The 15,431-nt window shown below is 37.4% G+C and overlaps 1 protein-coding gene and 1 long non-coding RNA gene across 2 annotated transcripts; both read left to right on the forward strand.

Annotated features, from left to right (window-relative positions):
* Positions 1-7,453: 7,453 nt before the first annotated feature.
* On the forward strand, positions 7,454-11,960 carry LOC137952828 (uncharacterized). Its single transcript, XR_011112324.1, has 3 exons — positions 7,454-7,567; positions 8,488-8,595; positions 11,883-11,960. It is a non-coding gene; the product is annotated as an uncharacterized lncRNA (long non-coding RNA).
* A 22-nt stretch (positions 11,961-11,982) lies between these two features.
* On the forward strand, positions 11,983-12,625 carry LOC137952563 (B3 domain-containing protein REM5-like). Its single transcript, XM_068799645.1, has 2 exons — positions 11,983-12,042; positions 12,134-12,625. The coding sequence occupies exons 1-2, from the start codon at positions 11,983-11,985 to the stop codon at positions 12,623-12,625; spliced, it is 552 nt and encodes a 183-aa protein (XP_068655746.1).
* The last annotated feature ends 2,806 nt before the right edge of the window (positions 12,626-15,431 follow it).

Genomic DNA, 15,431 nt, shown 5'->3' on the forward strand with positions numbered 1-15,431 from the left:
TTTTGACAATGCATCATCATCGCCAGGTGCCGGATCACTCCCATCAATATGACCCCATAAACCTCTTCCCTGAACAAATAACTGGAACTGAAATTCCCAAGTACTGTAGTTCTTGCCCGTGAACCGAATAGGAGCGAAATTGGACTTGTCCGTTGACATGATAAGATCGAATCTAGCAAAATTCCTGATGCACCCCCCAAGATAAGAAATTCCAAATATACCTCCGCTTTTCAAAAATTTCAAATAGACCCCTACACTTTCAGAAATCCAAGATTTGCCCCCAAGTTGACAGAAATTTGAATTATACCCCCATACTTTTAGAAATTCGAAAAACACCCTCGTACCTTCAGAAATTCCAGATTGGCCCCCCAAAACCTTCAGAAATTGCAAATCGCCCCCCAAAGTTTCTCAAATTGCATAACGACCTTATGCCAAATAATTAATCGAACGCGCGGCTGAAAAAAAAAACTCGTACCTTCGTTCCCCCTTCAGGCGAGTTTCCCGGTGAGAACCCCCTTCCAATTGTAGCTTCTCCGGCAACGAAACCACCGATGGAGCTTTTTCGACGACGGAACCGCCGGTGGAGCGTTTCCGACAACTTTCCCGAGCTCGAACAATACTTTCCGACAACCCCCGAAAACCACCCATTTCGTTTCCCCTTCCGGCGAGAACCCTCTTCCTGGCAACGGAACCCCCGTAGTTTTTTCGGCAACAGAACCACCCGACAAATATTTCCGACGATCCCCGAAATCAATGCCGAAAACAAAAAAAGACTCGTCGGACAACGCAGGTCGTCGGACAAAGATGCTTCAGACGGTTAATCTTCGGATGAATCTAGCTTTGATACCATGATAAATCAAACTCACGGAACTGACGGAACAGTCCAAACACCAACAAGAGAGAGCGTTGAGCTCTCTGGTTTCACGACGAAAATGAACCAAACGAACGATGAATCAAAATGTTTCCGTTGGGGATTTTCCCCCTTTCATTAAGTATTTAAGCTTTAGGTTTTCCTGTTACAAAATGGCCCATGGGTCCAAGACAATACCCCCCATCCCATTAAGCCTAATCAAATAACCCTATTTACATATCCCAAATTATACAATAATTATGAACATAAATTACATTTAATATATATTTTAACATATCGTAACACCAATTACAATTAAACTACCCTTGTCCCAATTATACCCAAACCCTAACATTTGGACTCATTATGCCATCATTGTATGGGCATGGACCTTCTCCTTGGTCTATGGGCCTTGAGCTCATCCTCCACATCTCTTGTATGTGTAAACCTTCCTTGGTCTTATGGGATTAGACCCATCTTCCAACACACTTGGATATGTGGGCACTCCTTGGTTGTATGGGCTTGGGCCCATCTTCCAACATCTTCTATGTGAATTGTTGTGGAAATGTCATGACACCAAATGAGTTGGACATCTAGGACAAAGGCGAATGCTTGCTCTATTAAAAGGTAATTACTATTAACCTGGAATGGGACAAGATGTGGAATAGTATGTTCTCACTTGCATTATTTACCTACAAGATAAGGTGGAATGATAGAAACTTGGAAGTTTGTTTGATCCCTTACCTATTCCAGAAAGATCGTGGAAGTCCATCTCTATAGACTTTATTTATGGACTCAAAAAAGCAGAAGGCCTTGGTTCCATTATGGTGGTGGTGGACCAATTTTTGAAGTATGGTATGTTCATGGTTGTACCGGGAGAGGTAGCAAAAATATTCATTGTAAATGTAGTGAAGCATTGGAAAGTGCTGAGCACAATTATAAGTGAACAAGATACTTGATTTAGAGGTAAGTTTTAGACTAAACTCTTTAAAATGATTGAAACTACCCTTAACTTTTATACAAATGCTACTTGATGCGACTGGTTTTTTACTTCATAAGAAGAATATTTATAATTTTTTATAATTGTTAATCAAAAGAACTAGCTAGAGCTACATGATGTCGCCCAATTCTCATATAGCTTGCAGAAATGCAAATCCACCGGCCATACTCTGTTCGAATTGGTGACCAGACAACAACCGTTTATGCCTCATAGTGTACTTCCAAGTCTGGGAGGAGTCTAGTAGCCTTGAAACTCCAAAATATGGAAGGAACGTATTAATCTTGCTCGTGCTTTCTTACATAAAGCAACAAAGTGGATGAAGAAGTATAATGATCAAAAGAGATGCCCCTAGGAGTTCAAGGTCGAGGACCTTGTACTTGTGAAAATCCACCCTGAGCAGTTTCGTTACGAACAACGAACAAGGGTTTCATAAAAAATATATGAAGGACCTGTTCCTATCGTTGGAATAGTCGAAAACATTGCTTAATAGTTGCAATTACCAGCCCGTTTTCACATCCACAATGTGTCTCACATAATAATTTGAAACCTTATAATAAAGATCCTTCAAACCCCTCACACACCATCGGACTTCGAGCTCCCATAAATGTGTCCACCACATTTCCTCACAAGGTGGACTACATCATTGTCAATCGGGAGATACATCGTAGAGCCATGCCACATTATAAGGAACATTTGGTGAAATCGCGAAGCTTACTAGAGAGTTAAGCCACATGGCTGGTAGACGCTAAACTGTGGCAATTTGAAGAGGAGGTTGTAGCTTATTTGCCAGGCAATACGACGAGGACATCCGCATTATGGTTGTGGGAGTATGATACACAATTGGAAGTATCACGAAAGGGTCGCATGCAACGGGGGCAAATAAGGGTGCACTAGAAATACCGGGGCAAATAAGGGTGCACTAGAAATACCGTCCAAAAGAGCTTTCCAAACCGGAATGGCAACCACAAGTCCTAAAAAAGCCCACCTGGGGGTATCAATAAACAAGAATCTGGCGAGAAACAATCATGACCGGAGTAGCTGGGGCGCAAGGGTGTAGGGGTGCATGCGGCCAATTGCTGCTGAATAGGCCTGTGTGGCCAGTACCCCAGCAGTTGGCTGGCTGGCAAGCTAGTTATTTCCTTTGAAATTCAAAATTTGAAGTCTACCTATCTAAGAGGGATCGGGATAGGGTTGTTTGCAACTGTGGCAATTTGTTTTAAGTGAAAGTTGTGTAAACGAATAAAAATACCCCTTATACACTTACATGCCCGTAAATCAACATTTATAACTCCTAATTACATGATATTTCATCTATAGATACTTCAACACATACTGATCACGATGGTGTCATCACTAGGCATATAGATAAGGTAAAATTACCAAATTACCTTTCATATCATCTTTCAAAGTTCAACTTCATGTTGAAGAGTTCCTAGCAAGGTAGGGGTAGCTTTGAACCGAGCTGGCTCACGAGCGTATGGTTCGATTCGGTATACCCGAATCTCAAGCCGAGTTCAAGATCCGGGATCGGCTCATTTAAATTAACAAGCCAAGTTCGACCGAATCAAGGTTCGACTCGAAAGCTCGCGAACTGACTCGTTAATTTAACCGCTCGATTTCTTCCCCCTCGTCTGCCTTCGCCTTTGTTTCCGTCACCGCCGCTTCCGTTGCCGACAAAATTCCCCCCCCCCCCCCCCCCCCCCCCCCCACTTATCTAAGTGAAAAAAAAACAAAAACTTTTCTTAAACTCTCCTTCCTCATGGCTCTTGATGAAATTAAAAATACATTTGAGTAGAAATAAGTTTCTAGGGATTATTAGTGTCTCATGTTTTTTGTAAATATTTTTCTAATTGAAAATTATTATTAAAAAAATCATATAATATTCTATGTAAGATTTTCCTGTCAAAATGGGCTAGAAAACCATATAGAAATTTTTTTAATAAGTATTTGACTGTTGATGTTGTAATACTTTTAGCATGAGGCAATTTTCATAGAAATTTTGTGTCTGACATTTTATTTGATTAAAAATTTATCGATAAGTATAGTAATATATTAGATTGATTATTAATTTTTATTTATTTCCCTAGAAAAGATAATAAGAGGTCCATTTAACTTTCCTAAGAAAATTTTAAAATATTTCTTGTAATTTTCTAATAAGTCACTAATAGTAATAGGATTTTATTTAAAGGTTTTTTTGGAGATATGTATCATAGAAAAAATATTTCTAGTTTTTCCTATAATATAAATTTTTAACTAGAGGCACTAAGGAGGCCATAGTAAATTTATGTCCAGATTCTAAAATTACAAAATAAGCTAGACAACATTTGGAGTAAAAAAATTAATATTGGTGTGTTCTAATCCATTATTGAAATTCAATCCTGAACCTCCCCTATCATTCTTTTTTTAAAATATATGCATAATTTTATATAGAGTATTAAATATAAGTTAAACTTGAACTCAGCTAGAGGTACCTCGTTCACATGATTGGATATTGTTTAATCTCTCTTTTCTTTTTCTTCCCTAACTCAACATCTCATCTTTTCTCTTCTCGCCTAACACAACTAAAAATTCTGTATTGGCGAGTTAGCTATGAGAAACAGTTTTCTTTTTCTTCCCAAATTCATCATCTCTTCTGTTTCTCTTCTCACCTAACACAAGAAACAATTCTGTATTAGCGGAGTTTTCATAGTTCTATGAGAAAACTTCTTCCAGAAGTACCATTTGTACCTTCCAAAACAGCAGCACAGAATAATTCTGTACAAGCATTAATGGCGGCAGCAACTAAGAGTCCACCAGCACTACAGCCCCATCCAGCAAGCTTGTCTTCTTGCACAAATCCCATTTCAGTCAGAAATTCGGCACAAGCAATATAATCGAATTGCTGTTTTTTTTTGTCTGTCTTCCTTCAAGATACCATATTTTACCTTTGCTCCCACCATCTCTAAGAAAAATTCATAGTAAACACAATACTCTGTAATAAATTAAACATAATGTGAAGATGGATGTAACTAATAAAAAAAATAAAAAATAAAAAAAAAAAACAAAAGAAGCAATTACGCCAACATGATCAAGCAGGCTTTTGAACTCACTGCACTATCTCTTATCTAGCAAAATTCTCCCTAGGGCCCATGACCATGAAGCAAACCTAGATTTGGACTATGTAGTTTGTATTTACATGAGTAAATTATGGTTAAAGGAACCATCATGTTATTTACATTTCTTGATGTAATCTTATTTTACATATTAAAATATGTCTACAGACCAAATTTCATGTAAAAGGGACACGTAGAAAATTTCACTTAAAGTAGGGGCAATATTCTACTTACTCAACCCAAAATCTATAAATAGAAGCGGAGGAAGTCCAACTATGAATTTTCAGTTTTTTTATCTCAATTTCTTTTCTCCAAGCTCTCTTCAATCATTCTTCTTCTTACTTCTTCTCACATATGGAAATGATCATTGTGAGTTTTTTTTCCTCTTTGAAGCAGAAATCTACATAAAGAAAGATTTTTTTTTAAAGATTTTTAGTTATTTGTTTGTAAAAAGTTGTAGATCAATCTATAAATTGAAAGATAAAAAAAATAAAAAATTACAGCCTAGAATTTGATAGAGAAACAACTTTCCCCTTAGAAAATTTCAACTCTCGTAACACGAATGAAATTTTAGTTGGAGCTTGAAGTAAAGGGATACAAGGAGAATTTTTGAGAGACGTGGGATTTTGCAAGGTTTCTAACTCTTTTTTCTCTCAAAAATGATTTTGAAGTGGATTCCAAGTAATAATTATTCTAAATGAAGTAAGTTTGCAAATAAAGGTTTAATTATGTCTCTAAGGCATATTTGGTAGGGTATTTATTACTTCTCCAAGCTAAATTAGCTATTATTTTACCGTCGGCAAAAATTTGATAACTCAATAATCAATCAATGAAAAGTAATGACCACTCAATCATGTGTAATAACTATATTTTTGTCAGACATTAGGCAAATTGATGGATGAATTGATTAATCAATGACTATTTGGCTAATTAGAAAGTTTAAGTTGATCGATCAGTCCACCCCGATTGATCGATCATGTGTTGATCATCTGACCATGCAAAAATAAGTATGAATGATCAATGAATTGTATATGATCAATCATGTTTTGTGTCCCTTATTATTGGCATACTTCTATATGATCCATCATTACTATAGGTATGATGGGTAATGCTTTATAATTTGTCAATGCTTGGACATGGATGATCAATCAATCTAGTAGAAATAATCAATCATGCTTTTTAGAACATTCTGGCCAAGTTTTGTTTGATCGATTAATCACCCTAATTGCATGATCGATTATTAATAGGTAATGATCGATTATGCTAAAACCAGTTTTCTAATCTAGGATTCAAAGCACGATAAATAAATTTATCTAAGTGATTCTAACATGTTTAAAACTTTGATATACATCAATAAAACATGTTGTGAATGCAATATATCCTAGAGCTCCAAAACATATATTTGTACCTCATATATTGAATATACAGGGCTACCCTCTTACAGGTTAGAGTTTTTTGGATTTTTTATATAACTTAGACTCCAAAATTTCATTCCTCATTTTTTCACAAATGGGTGCTTCTTCAAGATGACTTGATACATCAATAGAACTTTAGTCTCGAGATGCATATGTCTTTGTAAAGACCTCAATTTTTGTGTCTTTGGAAGATTAAACATCTAAAGTGCTAAATTTTTAATTGTTACACTAATTAAGTTTGTTATCATCAAACTATTGATAAGAGTCAACTCTAGGTCCACCCGTGCTATTGACTTTTATGTTCATGTGTGTATTAGGGAGCTGTTATAAAATTGGACCAGCCTGGTTCATTGTTGTAGATGTCATTAGGCATTTCATAGTCATGTTTTTTTTTTTTTTTTTATCTTCTTGCATCACTTTCCTATTTGATGAGAGACCTTCACCTCAATCAGAGGGTGTTTGCAGAGCATGTAAAAGAATTAGGACTGTGTTTGCAGTGGAGCCGTTTCACTGCATAGTTGATGATATCCTTGTTAAAATAAAGCAATGCCAGAAGTAGATACTCCATCGCCATCGGCTTCCTGAAAACTGTTTCAAGGACCGGAAGATGCCCCCAAAAATGAAATGGCAGCCTGTTGATGATTAGACACCAATTCCCAGGATGCAAAACAACATCCAAACAGATTGAAACCTTCAGGAATAATGCGAACGAAGTAAAAAGAAAAGTAATGAGAGTTTAGAAAAATTCTTGCACTGTTCTTTTCTTTAGAAAGCCTTTTTGTTCGAAAAAGGGAGAATTTTACTTACCCCCAGGGATAACAGAAACGAAATCTGGGTTTTGCAAAGAACTATTCTGTTCGTTCTTCTCTAGCAGGAAAGCTTCGAAAAAGGAAAAATATTTTGCGCCAATGCCATTTCCGTTTTTCTGCTAGCTTTCACAGAGAGGGGTATTTTCCCTTCAAAACAGGTAAATCAATTTATGTCTAATCTGGATGTCACCTAGGACCCCACGTCGGAAATTACTAGTCGAATTTTCCCGGGGAAAGCAAGATCGCAGCGTCGAAAGCAGTTTGCCAGAGCTCCGCTGTTGAAGAGAAAAAGAGTCATCCCCGTAAAAATGGTCAAACATCAAGATGTTCCTTCGGCGGGGAAAAAGAGGAGTCACCATTTCTTCCTGTTCATTCTCTCCCATCTCATGGCTGAACGACTCGTAATCCCTCCACCCTCCCCTCTTCTCTGCTTTCCGTTTTCCAAAAAAAAATTCTGAGCGCTTTCTGCAATATTTTCTTGTTTTGAACATGAGGATTGCAAATATTTTTGTTAAGAACGAAGTTTAGTCTCGTAATGTTGAGCTCGGGACAGTGACGAAGCTGGACTATTATAGTAACTGCAATGAAGAACTTTAAAAGAATCCAATCCTTAGCATAGCATGGTTCGAAGAAAATCTGTCCATAACTATTAGAAGGTGCACAGTTGTCGCAGAAGAGAGGATGGAGAGAGGTCTCAAAGATGCTATGATGTTCAAATCAGAGAGGGCAACTGCTGCAGTTGTCATGACTCTGAGTCATGTTCCTAAAGGATTTTTACTGGTCTGTTTTCATGAAAACTCTTAATGGTTGTCATAATTGCTCTCATGTCGGTGCAATCATGCGAGCCCATTCATAGACGTTGAGGCTGACACTCGTTCACAGTTACTCATGATTTTGTATACGCGATTGAAGTACTGAGAGATGGTACTTGTGAGTTCTATATGAATGATTGATAGAGGAAAGATGAGTTATGATTCTAGCATCTTCCATTGAAGTACTGAGAAATGGTACATCCGAGCTCTATATGAGTGGTTGATAGAGGAAAGAGGAGCTATGATTCAAATGAGAAACTGTCTTCTAAGATAGATGAGCTAGATTTTTCCTAGACTACTTTGCAGATAGATAAAAATTCTTCCCTGTGGTGTATACCAACACTTATCAGTTAGACTACTTGAATTTCAGTATTTCTGTTTATTGAAAAGATTCAAATAAACTGAAAAAAAATGTTTGTATTAATAAAAGTACATTAAGGATAAAACATATTTACATGATTTTATGAATTTTTCCCTGCTTACAGATCCTAATGTTCTTTTACATGCAGCACCTTCCAGTTTACTTTTGCAATTCATCTCTTCCAAAGGTCTATTCCAGAGACTGGTTCTGGTAACGGGTCCTGAAGTGCTGGTTGGAAAGCATTTGCTTTAAAATGGTTTGGGCATTTGTTATAATGTTATTTTTTTATGAGATTATAGATGTTGAATGCTGTGGAAATATGTACTCATACTTGTTAAGCAACAGCAAAGTATTATCTTGGTTTATTTACTGCAAAGACAAACAGTTATTATCCATCTTCTGCTCAGAACTGGGCTCCAAATTGCCAAAATAGATCACAAGTTTGTTGTGTTTCGACATAGGTCTTAACGCTTTACATTCTCTGGTCAAACAACCTACATAATGATGAGCCCCAGCAGAGTGAAGACTAAATGACAATATCATAACTGCTTATGGAAGTTTTCTGCTATTGGCAAGAAGACGATCAGTTTGTCTCCTCCACTGAGTTCGTCTCATAAAAACATGACACGAATTTGAAGCTTCTCTGAAACAATCACAGTGAAAATCCTGAATAATTCTCTGCATAATACTTTAGAAAAAGTGTATATCTACAGCAAAACCACAAACATATATCCTCTAGGTGGTTGGCTCAACATTGTTCAAAGCATCCAATGAGAAGGTGCATCACTTGGTTAGACCCTTACAAAACAAAGATTGAAGTTTGTGGTATAAGAAATTACCAGTAATTTTTACAAGAACAGTTCCCCTCCTTAAAATAATGGAAACGGTTTGCATCTTTTACAACAATTTCTCTGCTCACAACCATTGAAATGAATTTAGTAGCTGTGTGACAATCACTGCACATACGGAGATTTTTTGTTATACGAATAAGTGTTTCTGATTCAGTAAACAATAACCCAAATGCAATTGCCAACTTCTCACTGTGGTGATAAAGAATATCATTTTTTACTTCCTCAGGCACATCCTGGAGAACAAGCTTTATGTCTGGCACATAACCTGCTTCTTCAATTTTCATTACCAAATGCTTGAGCATCTCATTAATTTCTGGGTACTGAGGATGATCTTTCTCTCCAGCCACAAATGAATAAATTTTTCGATCTATCTCAACTGAACTAAAGCCCGGTGTCTTCTTTAGCCCCTTTGATCTCAAGGTTACTCTCATCCTCTTGACTCCCTCCCAGTCCCCCCCAGTGGCATATATGTTTGAAAGTAGTACATAATACCCAGCATCATCAGGTTCCAACTCCAAAAGCTTATCTGAAATCTTCAAAGCTATGTCAGTATCTCCATGGTTTCTACAAGCACCAAGCAGAGCCCCATAAATATTTGCATTTGGCTTCAAATCCATGTTCTTAACCAGGAAATAAGCATCATTCAGACGCCCGGCTCGTCCAAGAAGATCTACTAAACATGCATAATGTTGCAAAGAGGGAACTAAACCCCACTCTTTGGCCATACTATAAAAAATATGGATCCCCTGTTCAACCTGACCTGCATGGCTACAAGCACATAAAACAGAAACAAAAGTTGTCTCGTCAGGTTTTAAGCCTGCTTGCTTCATCTGCAGAAAGAGATCTACTGCATCCTCACCAAGCCCACTCATCCCATTCCCAGAAATCATGGCATTCCAACATACAACATCCTTTTTATGCATCCCAGAAAACAATTTCCTTGCATTCTCCAGACTGCCACAATTAGCATACATGTCTATGAGTGCTGTTCCCACATAAGTATCACTCTCAAAACCAAACTTCACAACTAACCCATGTACCCTTCTTCCCTGTCCCAGAGCTCCCAATCTACTGCAGCTCGACAGAGCACCAACAAGAGCAATATCATCCAATTTGACATCGAATGCAGCCATCATTTGGTTAGAGAGTTCCATAGCTTTATGCCCATGTCTGATTTCCAAAAAACTCCATATCATTAAAGTCCATGCAACCACGTCCTTCGCTTCCTTCTCCCTAAAGAGACTATATGCCTCTTCAGTAGAATTACATTTCACGTACATCTCCATTACTGCTGTTTGAACCAGCTGATCATCTCCAAATCCACTTTTTATAATCCAACTTCTCACCATGCAGCCGACTCTCAAACATCCAGTGCTTGAACAAGCGCGCAGTAAGGCCACAACCGTGACAAAATCTGCTTTAAACTTGTCTCTTTGCATCTGAATGAAAAACAGAAGTGCTTCTTGTTCAGACCCATTATCTGAACAAGCCAAAATAATGGCATTCCAAGAGACAATGTTTTTCACAGACATTCTTCCAAACAAGTTAAGCGCTGTACTGAGAAAACCACATTTGGAATAAAAATCTAATAGAGCTGTTTCTGCATACACATTATGCTGGCAATGGCTACGAATTAAGCAAGAGTGCACAGATTTGCCCAAATTTAACAAACCCAAGTGAGCACAAGCGGGTAGCATGCTAGCAAAAGTGACAGGATTTGGAGAGACTCCAGATGCAGTCATGTCGGAAAAGATATCGATAGCTTCTACGAAGAGCTTGTTTTGAGAGTACCCGGAAATCATGATTGTCCATGAAAAGACATTTTTTATTGGAAACTGCTTAAAAACAAGGTTTGCGATGGTGGGGAGACCGAGAGAAAAGTATGAGCTGATTAGAGTGTTGGAAAGGAAGATGTTCTGGGAGAGGCCTGAAGTAATTATAAAGGCATGGATTTCTCTCAGCGGTTTCAGAGTACTGGTTTGTCGGAGAACTGAAGCCAAAGAAGCTGGTGTATTATTTAAGGCAGTAGAGAACTGGCAACTCAGAAATCTGAACGGAGAGCGCCATCTGCTGAGAGCTGATGGACCTGTATTCAGGATCATTGATACGGCGGCATAACTGAGCCCCTTCCAAACCTGAAGAGATGAAACAAGAAAAAAAACTTGCCTGTTTTATCTCAGAAGCGACAAGAAGCGGAAAAGAGGAAACTGTCTTTGCTTTTAAGGTTCTGTATCAGCCCACAGATCACAATTTTATAAACCTAAAATACCCACAGATCATCGTTCTTAATTGTTTCTATCAAAATAGTGCTTCCGGTGAAGTTCTCATTTTTCCTTTCCCTCTATTTCCTGATTCTTTCCCATTTACAACTCCTGTACACTGCTTCATGTAGAACACCACAAAAGGGGAAAATGATAAGCAAACCTTAAGGGTACCGGCTTCGCAGGTATCACGCCATGAAAGAAATAAACGTTGCTGTTCTTTAAGTGTACTGCTGTCCTTTACTGTATTGCTGTTCTTTAAGTGTACTGCGGTCCTTTACTGTATTGCTGTTCTTTAAGTGTACTGCTGTCCTTTACTGTATTGCTGTTCTTTAAGTGTACTGCTGTCCTTTAAGAACCTTCCAAAAATAATGGAGCATTTTTCCTAACCAAAAAGCTGCCTCGAATGCCTTCTCTTTCGGTAAAACAAGGACAAGGTTAGCTGGTTTATCTTCTTTGGCAACGCAAGGATCGATGTTCTAACTGTCACAAGAGCAAGCGGAAACGAGAACGTCGAGAAGACCCAGATCAATGGAGAAGAGATCACCCAGTTTCATCCGGGCAATGCTGCCAAACTTCTCTCAGAGACTGGTGATTTCCCTGCTAATTCTCCTTTTTTTTTTTCTCTCTCTTCAAACTAGTATCAAGTTGTATTTTATCTTCTCCTTCGTCTGCTCTGCAGTCCCTCCCTCAAGCATTTCTCAAAAACCTCACAGGAGAAAGACTGGAGAAAGCTGTTCTTGTAAGTCCACTGGGCAAATGGGAAGTGAAAGTGCATGGAAATCTGAATTCATGCCTGTGGTTTGGTGATGAAGGTTGGTCTGAGTTCGTGAGTAAGCATGGCATCTCCATCGGCGATTTTATCATGTTTGAGCAGAAAACAGAAATGGTTTTCAACGTCACCATCCTGGACAACACCGCATGCTCGAAATCTTATGCTGCCCTTCAGGAAACAAACAATGTCGAGGGTTGTGCTGTCAAGAGTTCTGACCAGAAGAAGAACAAGAGTAACTATTTTTTCTCTGGTCAACGTATCATCTTTCTGTGCTTGTCTTCACACGGTTCTCCCAACTGTAACTTGCAGACGTTCGTGGCGGAGCTCCTTCAACGTCCCATAATGCTGGAAATCCAAGCAGGCCCACCTTCACAGCCACAATGTTCTCCTACAATCTGAATCGGAATTTTGTGGTAAAGACTTATCTTTTGTCTGCATTGTTTAAGTTGTTCTTCTTAAACCCTAATTGATTCGTAAAATCTCCTTTTTGACGACACATGCCACCATAACCGATTTGTAATTTTTCCAGTTTGACTACTCATGCTAATACTACCCTTCTAGTTGATGCATATATATCAGTCATATCCAACTCGTCAAGTAAGTTGTAGAAGGTCTTGCTATAAACAACCTTAGTTAGTATATATGCCTGTTAATCTCTAGACTTAACAAATAGAAATCAAATTATCTTAGCTTCAAGATTTTGTTTAATGAAATGTCTATCCACCTCAACATATTCGGTTCCATCGTATTGGATTGGGTTACGAGAAATATCAATGGTTGACTTATTATCACAAAACAAGTTTATTTCGGCACTTGGAGCAAATATGATCTCGGTTATCAATCTTTTGAACCAAAGTAGTTCACAAAAACCCTTGGCCATTCCTCTAAACTCAACTTTGGCACTAGACAACGATACTACTTTTTGTTTTTTGTTTTTTTCGTGTGACTAGATCACCTCCTACGAAAGTAAAATAACCTGAGGTGGAGTTTCTATCAAGAATATTCTTAACCCAATCTACATCTGTGTAACCATCAATATTTAGATGATGATTCTTGGAGAACATAAGTCCTTTTCCAGGAGAGGACTTCAAATAGTAAAGAATTTGAATTACAACTCTCATGTGTTCTTCACTAGGACAATGCATAAATTCACTCACTATGCTTACAACATAAACAATATCTAGTTGAGTATGGGATAAATAGATTAGCTTACTAATCCATTTTTTTATTTTTCTTTATTAGTTGGCACCCGATCTGCACACTCTCCAAGTTTATGATTTTGGACAATTGGAGAGTTAACTGGCTTAGAATCTAGTAATCCAGTTCTTGATAACAAATTTAGCACATATCACCTTTGAGAAAGAAATATACCTTTTCTAGATCTTGTTACTTCAATTCCCAAAAAATATTTCGATCTTCCTAGATTTTTCATTTCAAATTCAAAAGTCGATTGTTCCTGAATTCTAAAGATTTTTGACATATTTATTTCAATGGAGTCGTCTACCTTGTGCTTAATGGATTTTTTACAGAGCCTCCATTTCTTTCTTATGGCTTGAACCCACTTTGGATCGGCTAAGGCTTCTTGTATTCCACTAGGAATGTTACACGAGGATAATGTATGCACAAATGCTTTAAGAGGTTCTAACTACCCTTTGGTAGACACATAATTCACAATCGGGTATCATAAATTTTTTTTTTTAAAGATCTGGGGAGTATCAATTTGGTGGTTTGCCACGATTGTGTCCGAAAGGTAAATTATAACAAGCAAAAGTATCTGAGTTATCAACACAAGAAGGTGTAGTAGGAGAGATTACCTCATGAATATGGTTCTCTCCGACCATATCTCCTTTGAGGGGGTTCATTCTCAAATTCAGATTCTTGAAAAATACCAGAATCATTAGTTCTTCCTTCCTCATTAATTATCGATGAATTTTTTTCATTCATCATATTGTCTTTTAACCCTGGCCACTTCCATTAAATCCGCTCTTCCTTTTGTATCTCCCCCTGAAGAAGAGATGCTAATATCGGTGAAGAAGAAAATGTCTCTGATTCTATGAAGATAACATCCATATTGACATAGGAGCATTTAGTGACAAGGTTGTAACATCGTGTGTGAATACTATACCCTAGAAAAATATGGCACATTGCACATGGATCAAGTATATTGTGTTGATTTTTATGAAGATGAACAAATGCCGCAAATCAAAAAGTTCATGGAAGGATTACTAAAATAGTAGGTAAAGAAATATGGTCGGAGAGAACCTGTAATGGGATCTAGGATTGTCTTAAGAAACCTATATCAATAAAATTTTAAAGAGATTTGGTATGAGGAATTGTTCATTTGGTGTTGCACCTATTGTCAAAGGTAACATATTAAGTTTGGATCAAGGTTATAAAAATGATTTGGATAGGGAACAAATGAAAGACATTCTGTATGTTTCTACAGTTGAGAATTTAATGTATCATCAGGTTTGTACAAGATCTGACATTGTATTTGCAGTGGGAATATTGGGCAGATTTCAAAGTAACCCAGGTTTGGATCATTAAAGAGCTACAAAGAAAGTCACGTGATACCTTCAAGGGACTAAAGACTACAAACTTATATATAGTTGATTTGATCATCTGGAGGTGATTGGATTTTCAAAATCTGATTTTACTTGCTGTCTTGACTCGAGAAAGTCAACATCGGGATATATTTTGTTATTAGCTAGAGGAGCCATTTCTTGGAGAAGTGCAAAAAAATATTTAAATGCTACTTCTACCAATGAAACAGAGTTTATAGCATAATCTGAAGCGACATCACAAGCTATATGGTTAATGAGTTTTATTTTTTGGCTTGAAATTGTTGACAAAATTTTCAAGTCATTAAGGATCTATTGCGATAATTCTGCTGCAGTGTTTTTGGCCAAGAATAATAAAAGCAGAAGTCGTAGTAAACATATTAACATCAAGTATTTAACTATTCGAGAACATGTCAAAACAAACAAAGTAGTTGTATAGCACATCAATACTGGATTAATGATTGTTCATTGACAGAAGGTCTACCATCCATTGCTTATAAAGGACATGTTGAACACATAAGACTCGGTTCTACTAGGTAATTTTATATGATTGAGATTCACTTTATGTTTGTATCACATTTTTGTCAATTGAAAACTATGTTAATTTCATATTTGTCTTCTCTAATTTAGTTGTATACATGAAA

Source organism: Aristolochia californica, unplaced genomic scaffold, assembly GCF_029961685.1.
Source record: "Aristolochia californica isolate CCGP_79_NKW_82.1479 unplaced genomic scaffold, dmAriCali1.0.hap1 SCAF_16, whole genome shotgun sequence".
Lineage (NCBI taxonomy): Eukaryota > Viridiplantae > Streptophyta > Magnoliopsida > Piperales > Aristolochiaceae > Aristolochia > Aristolochia californica.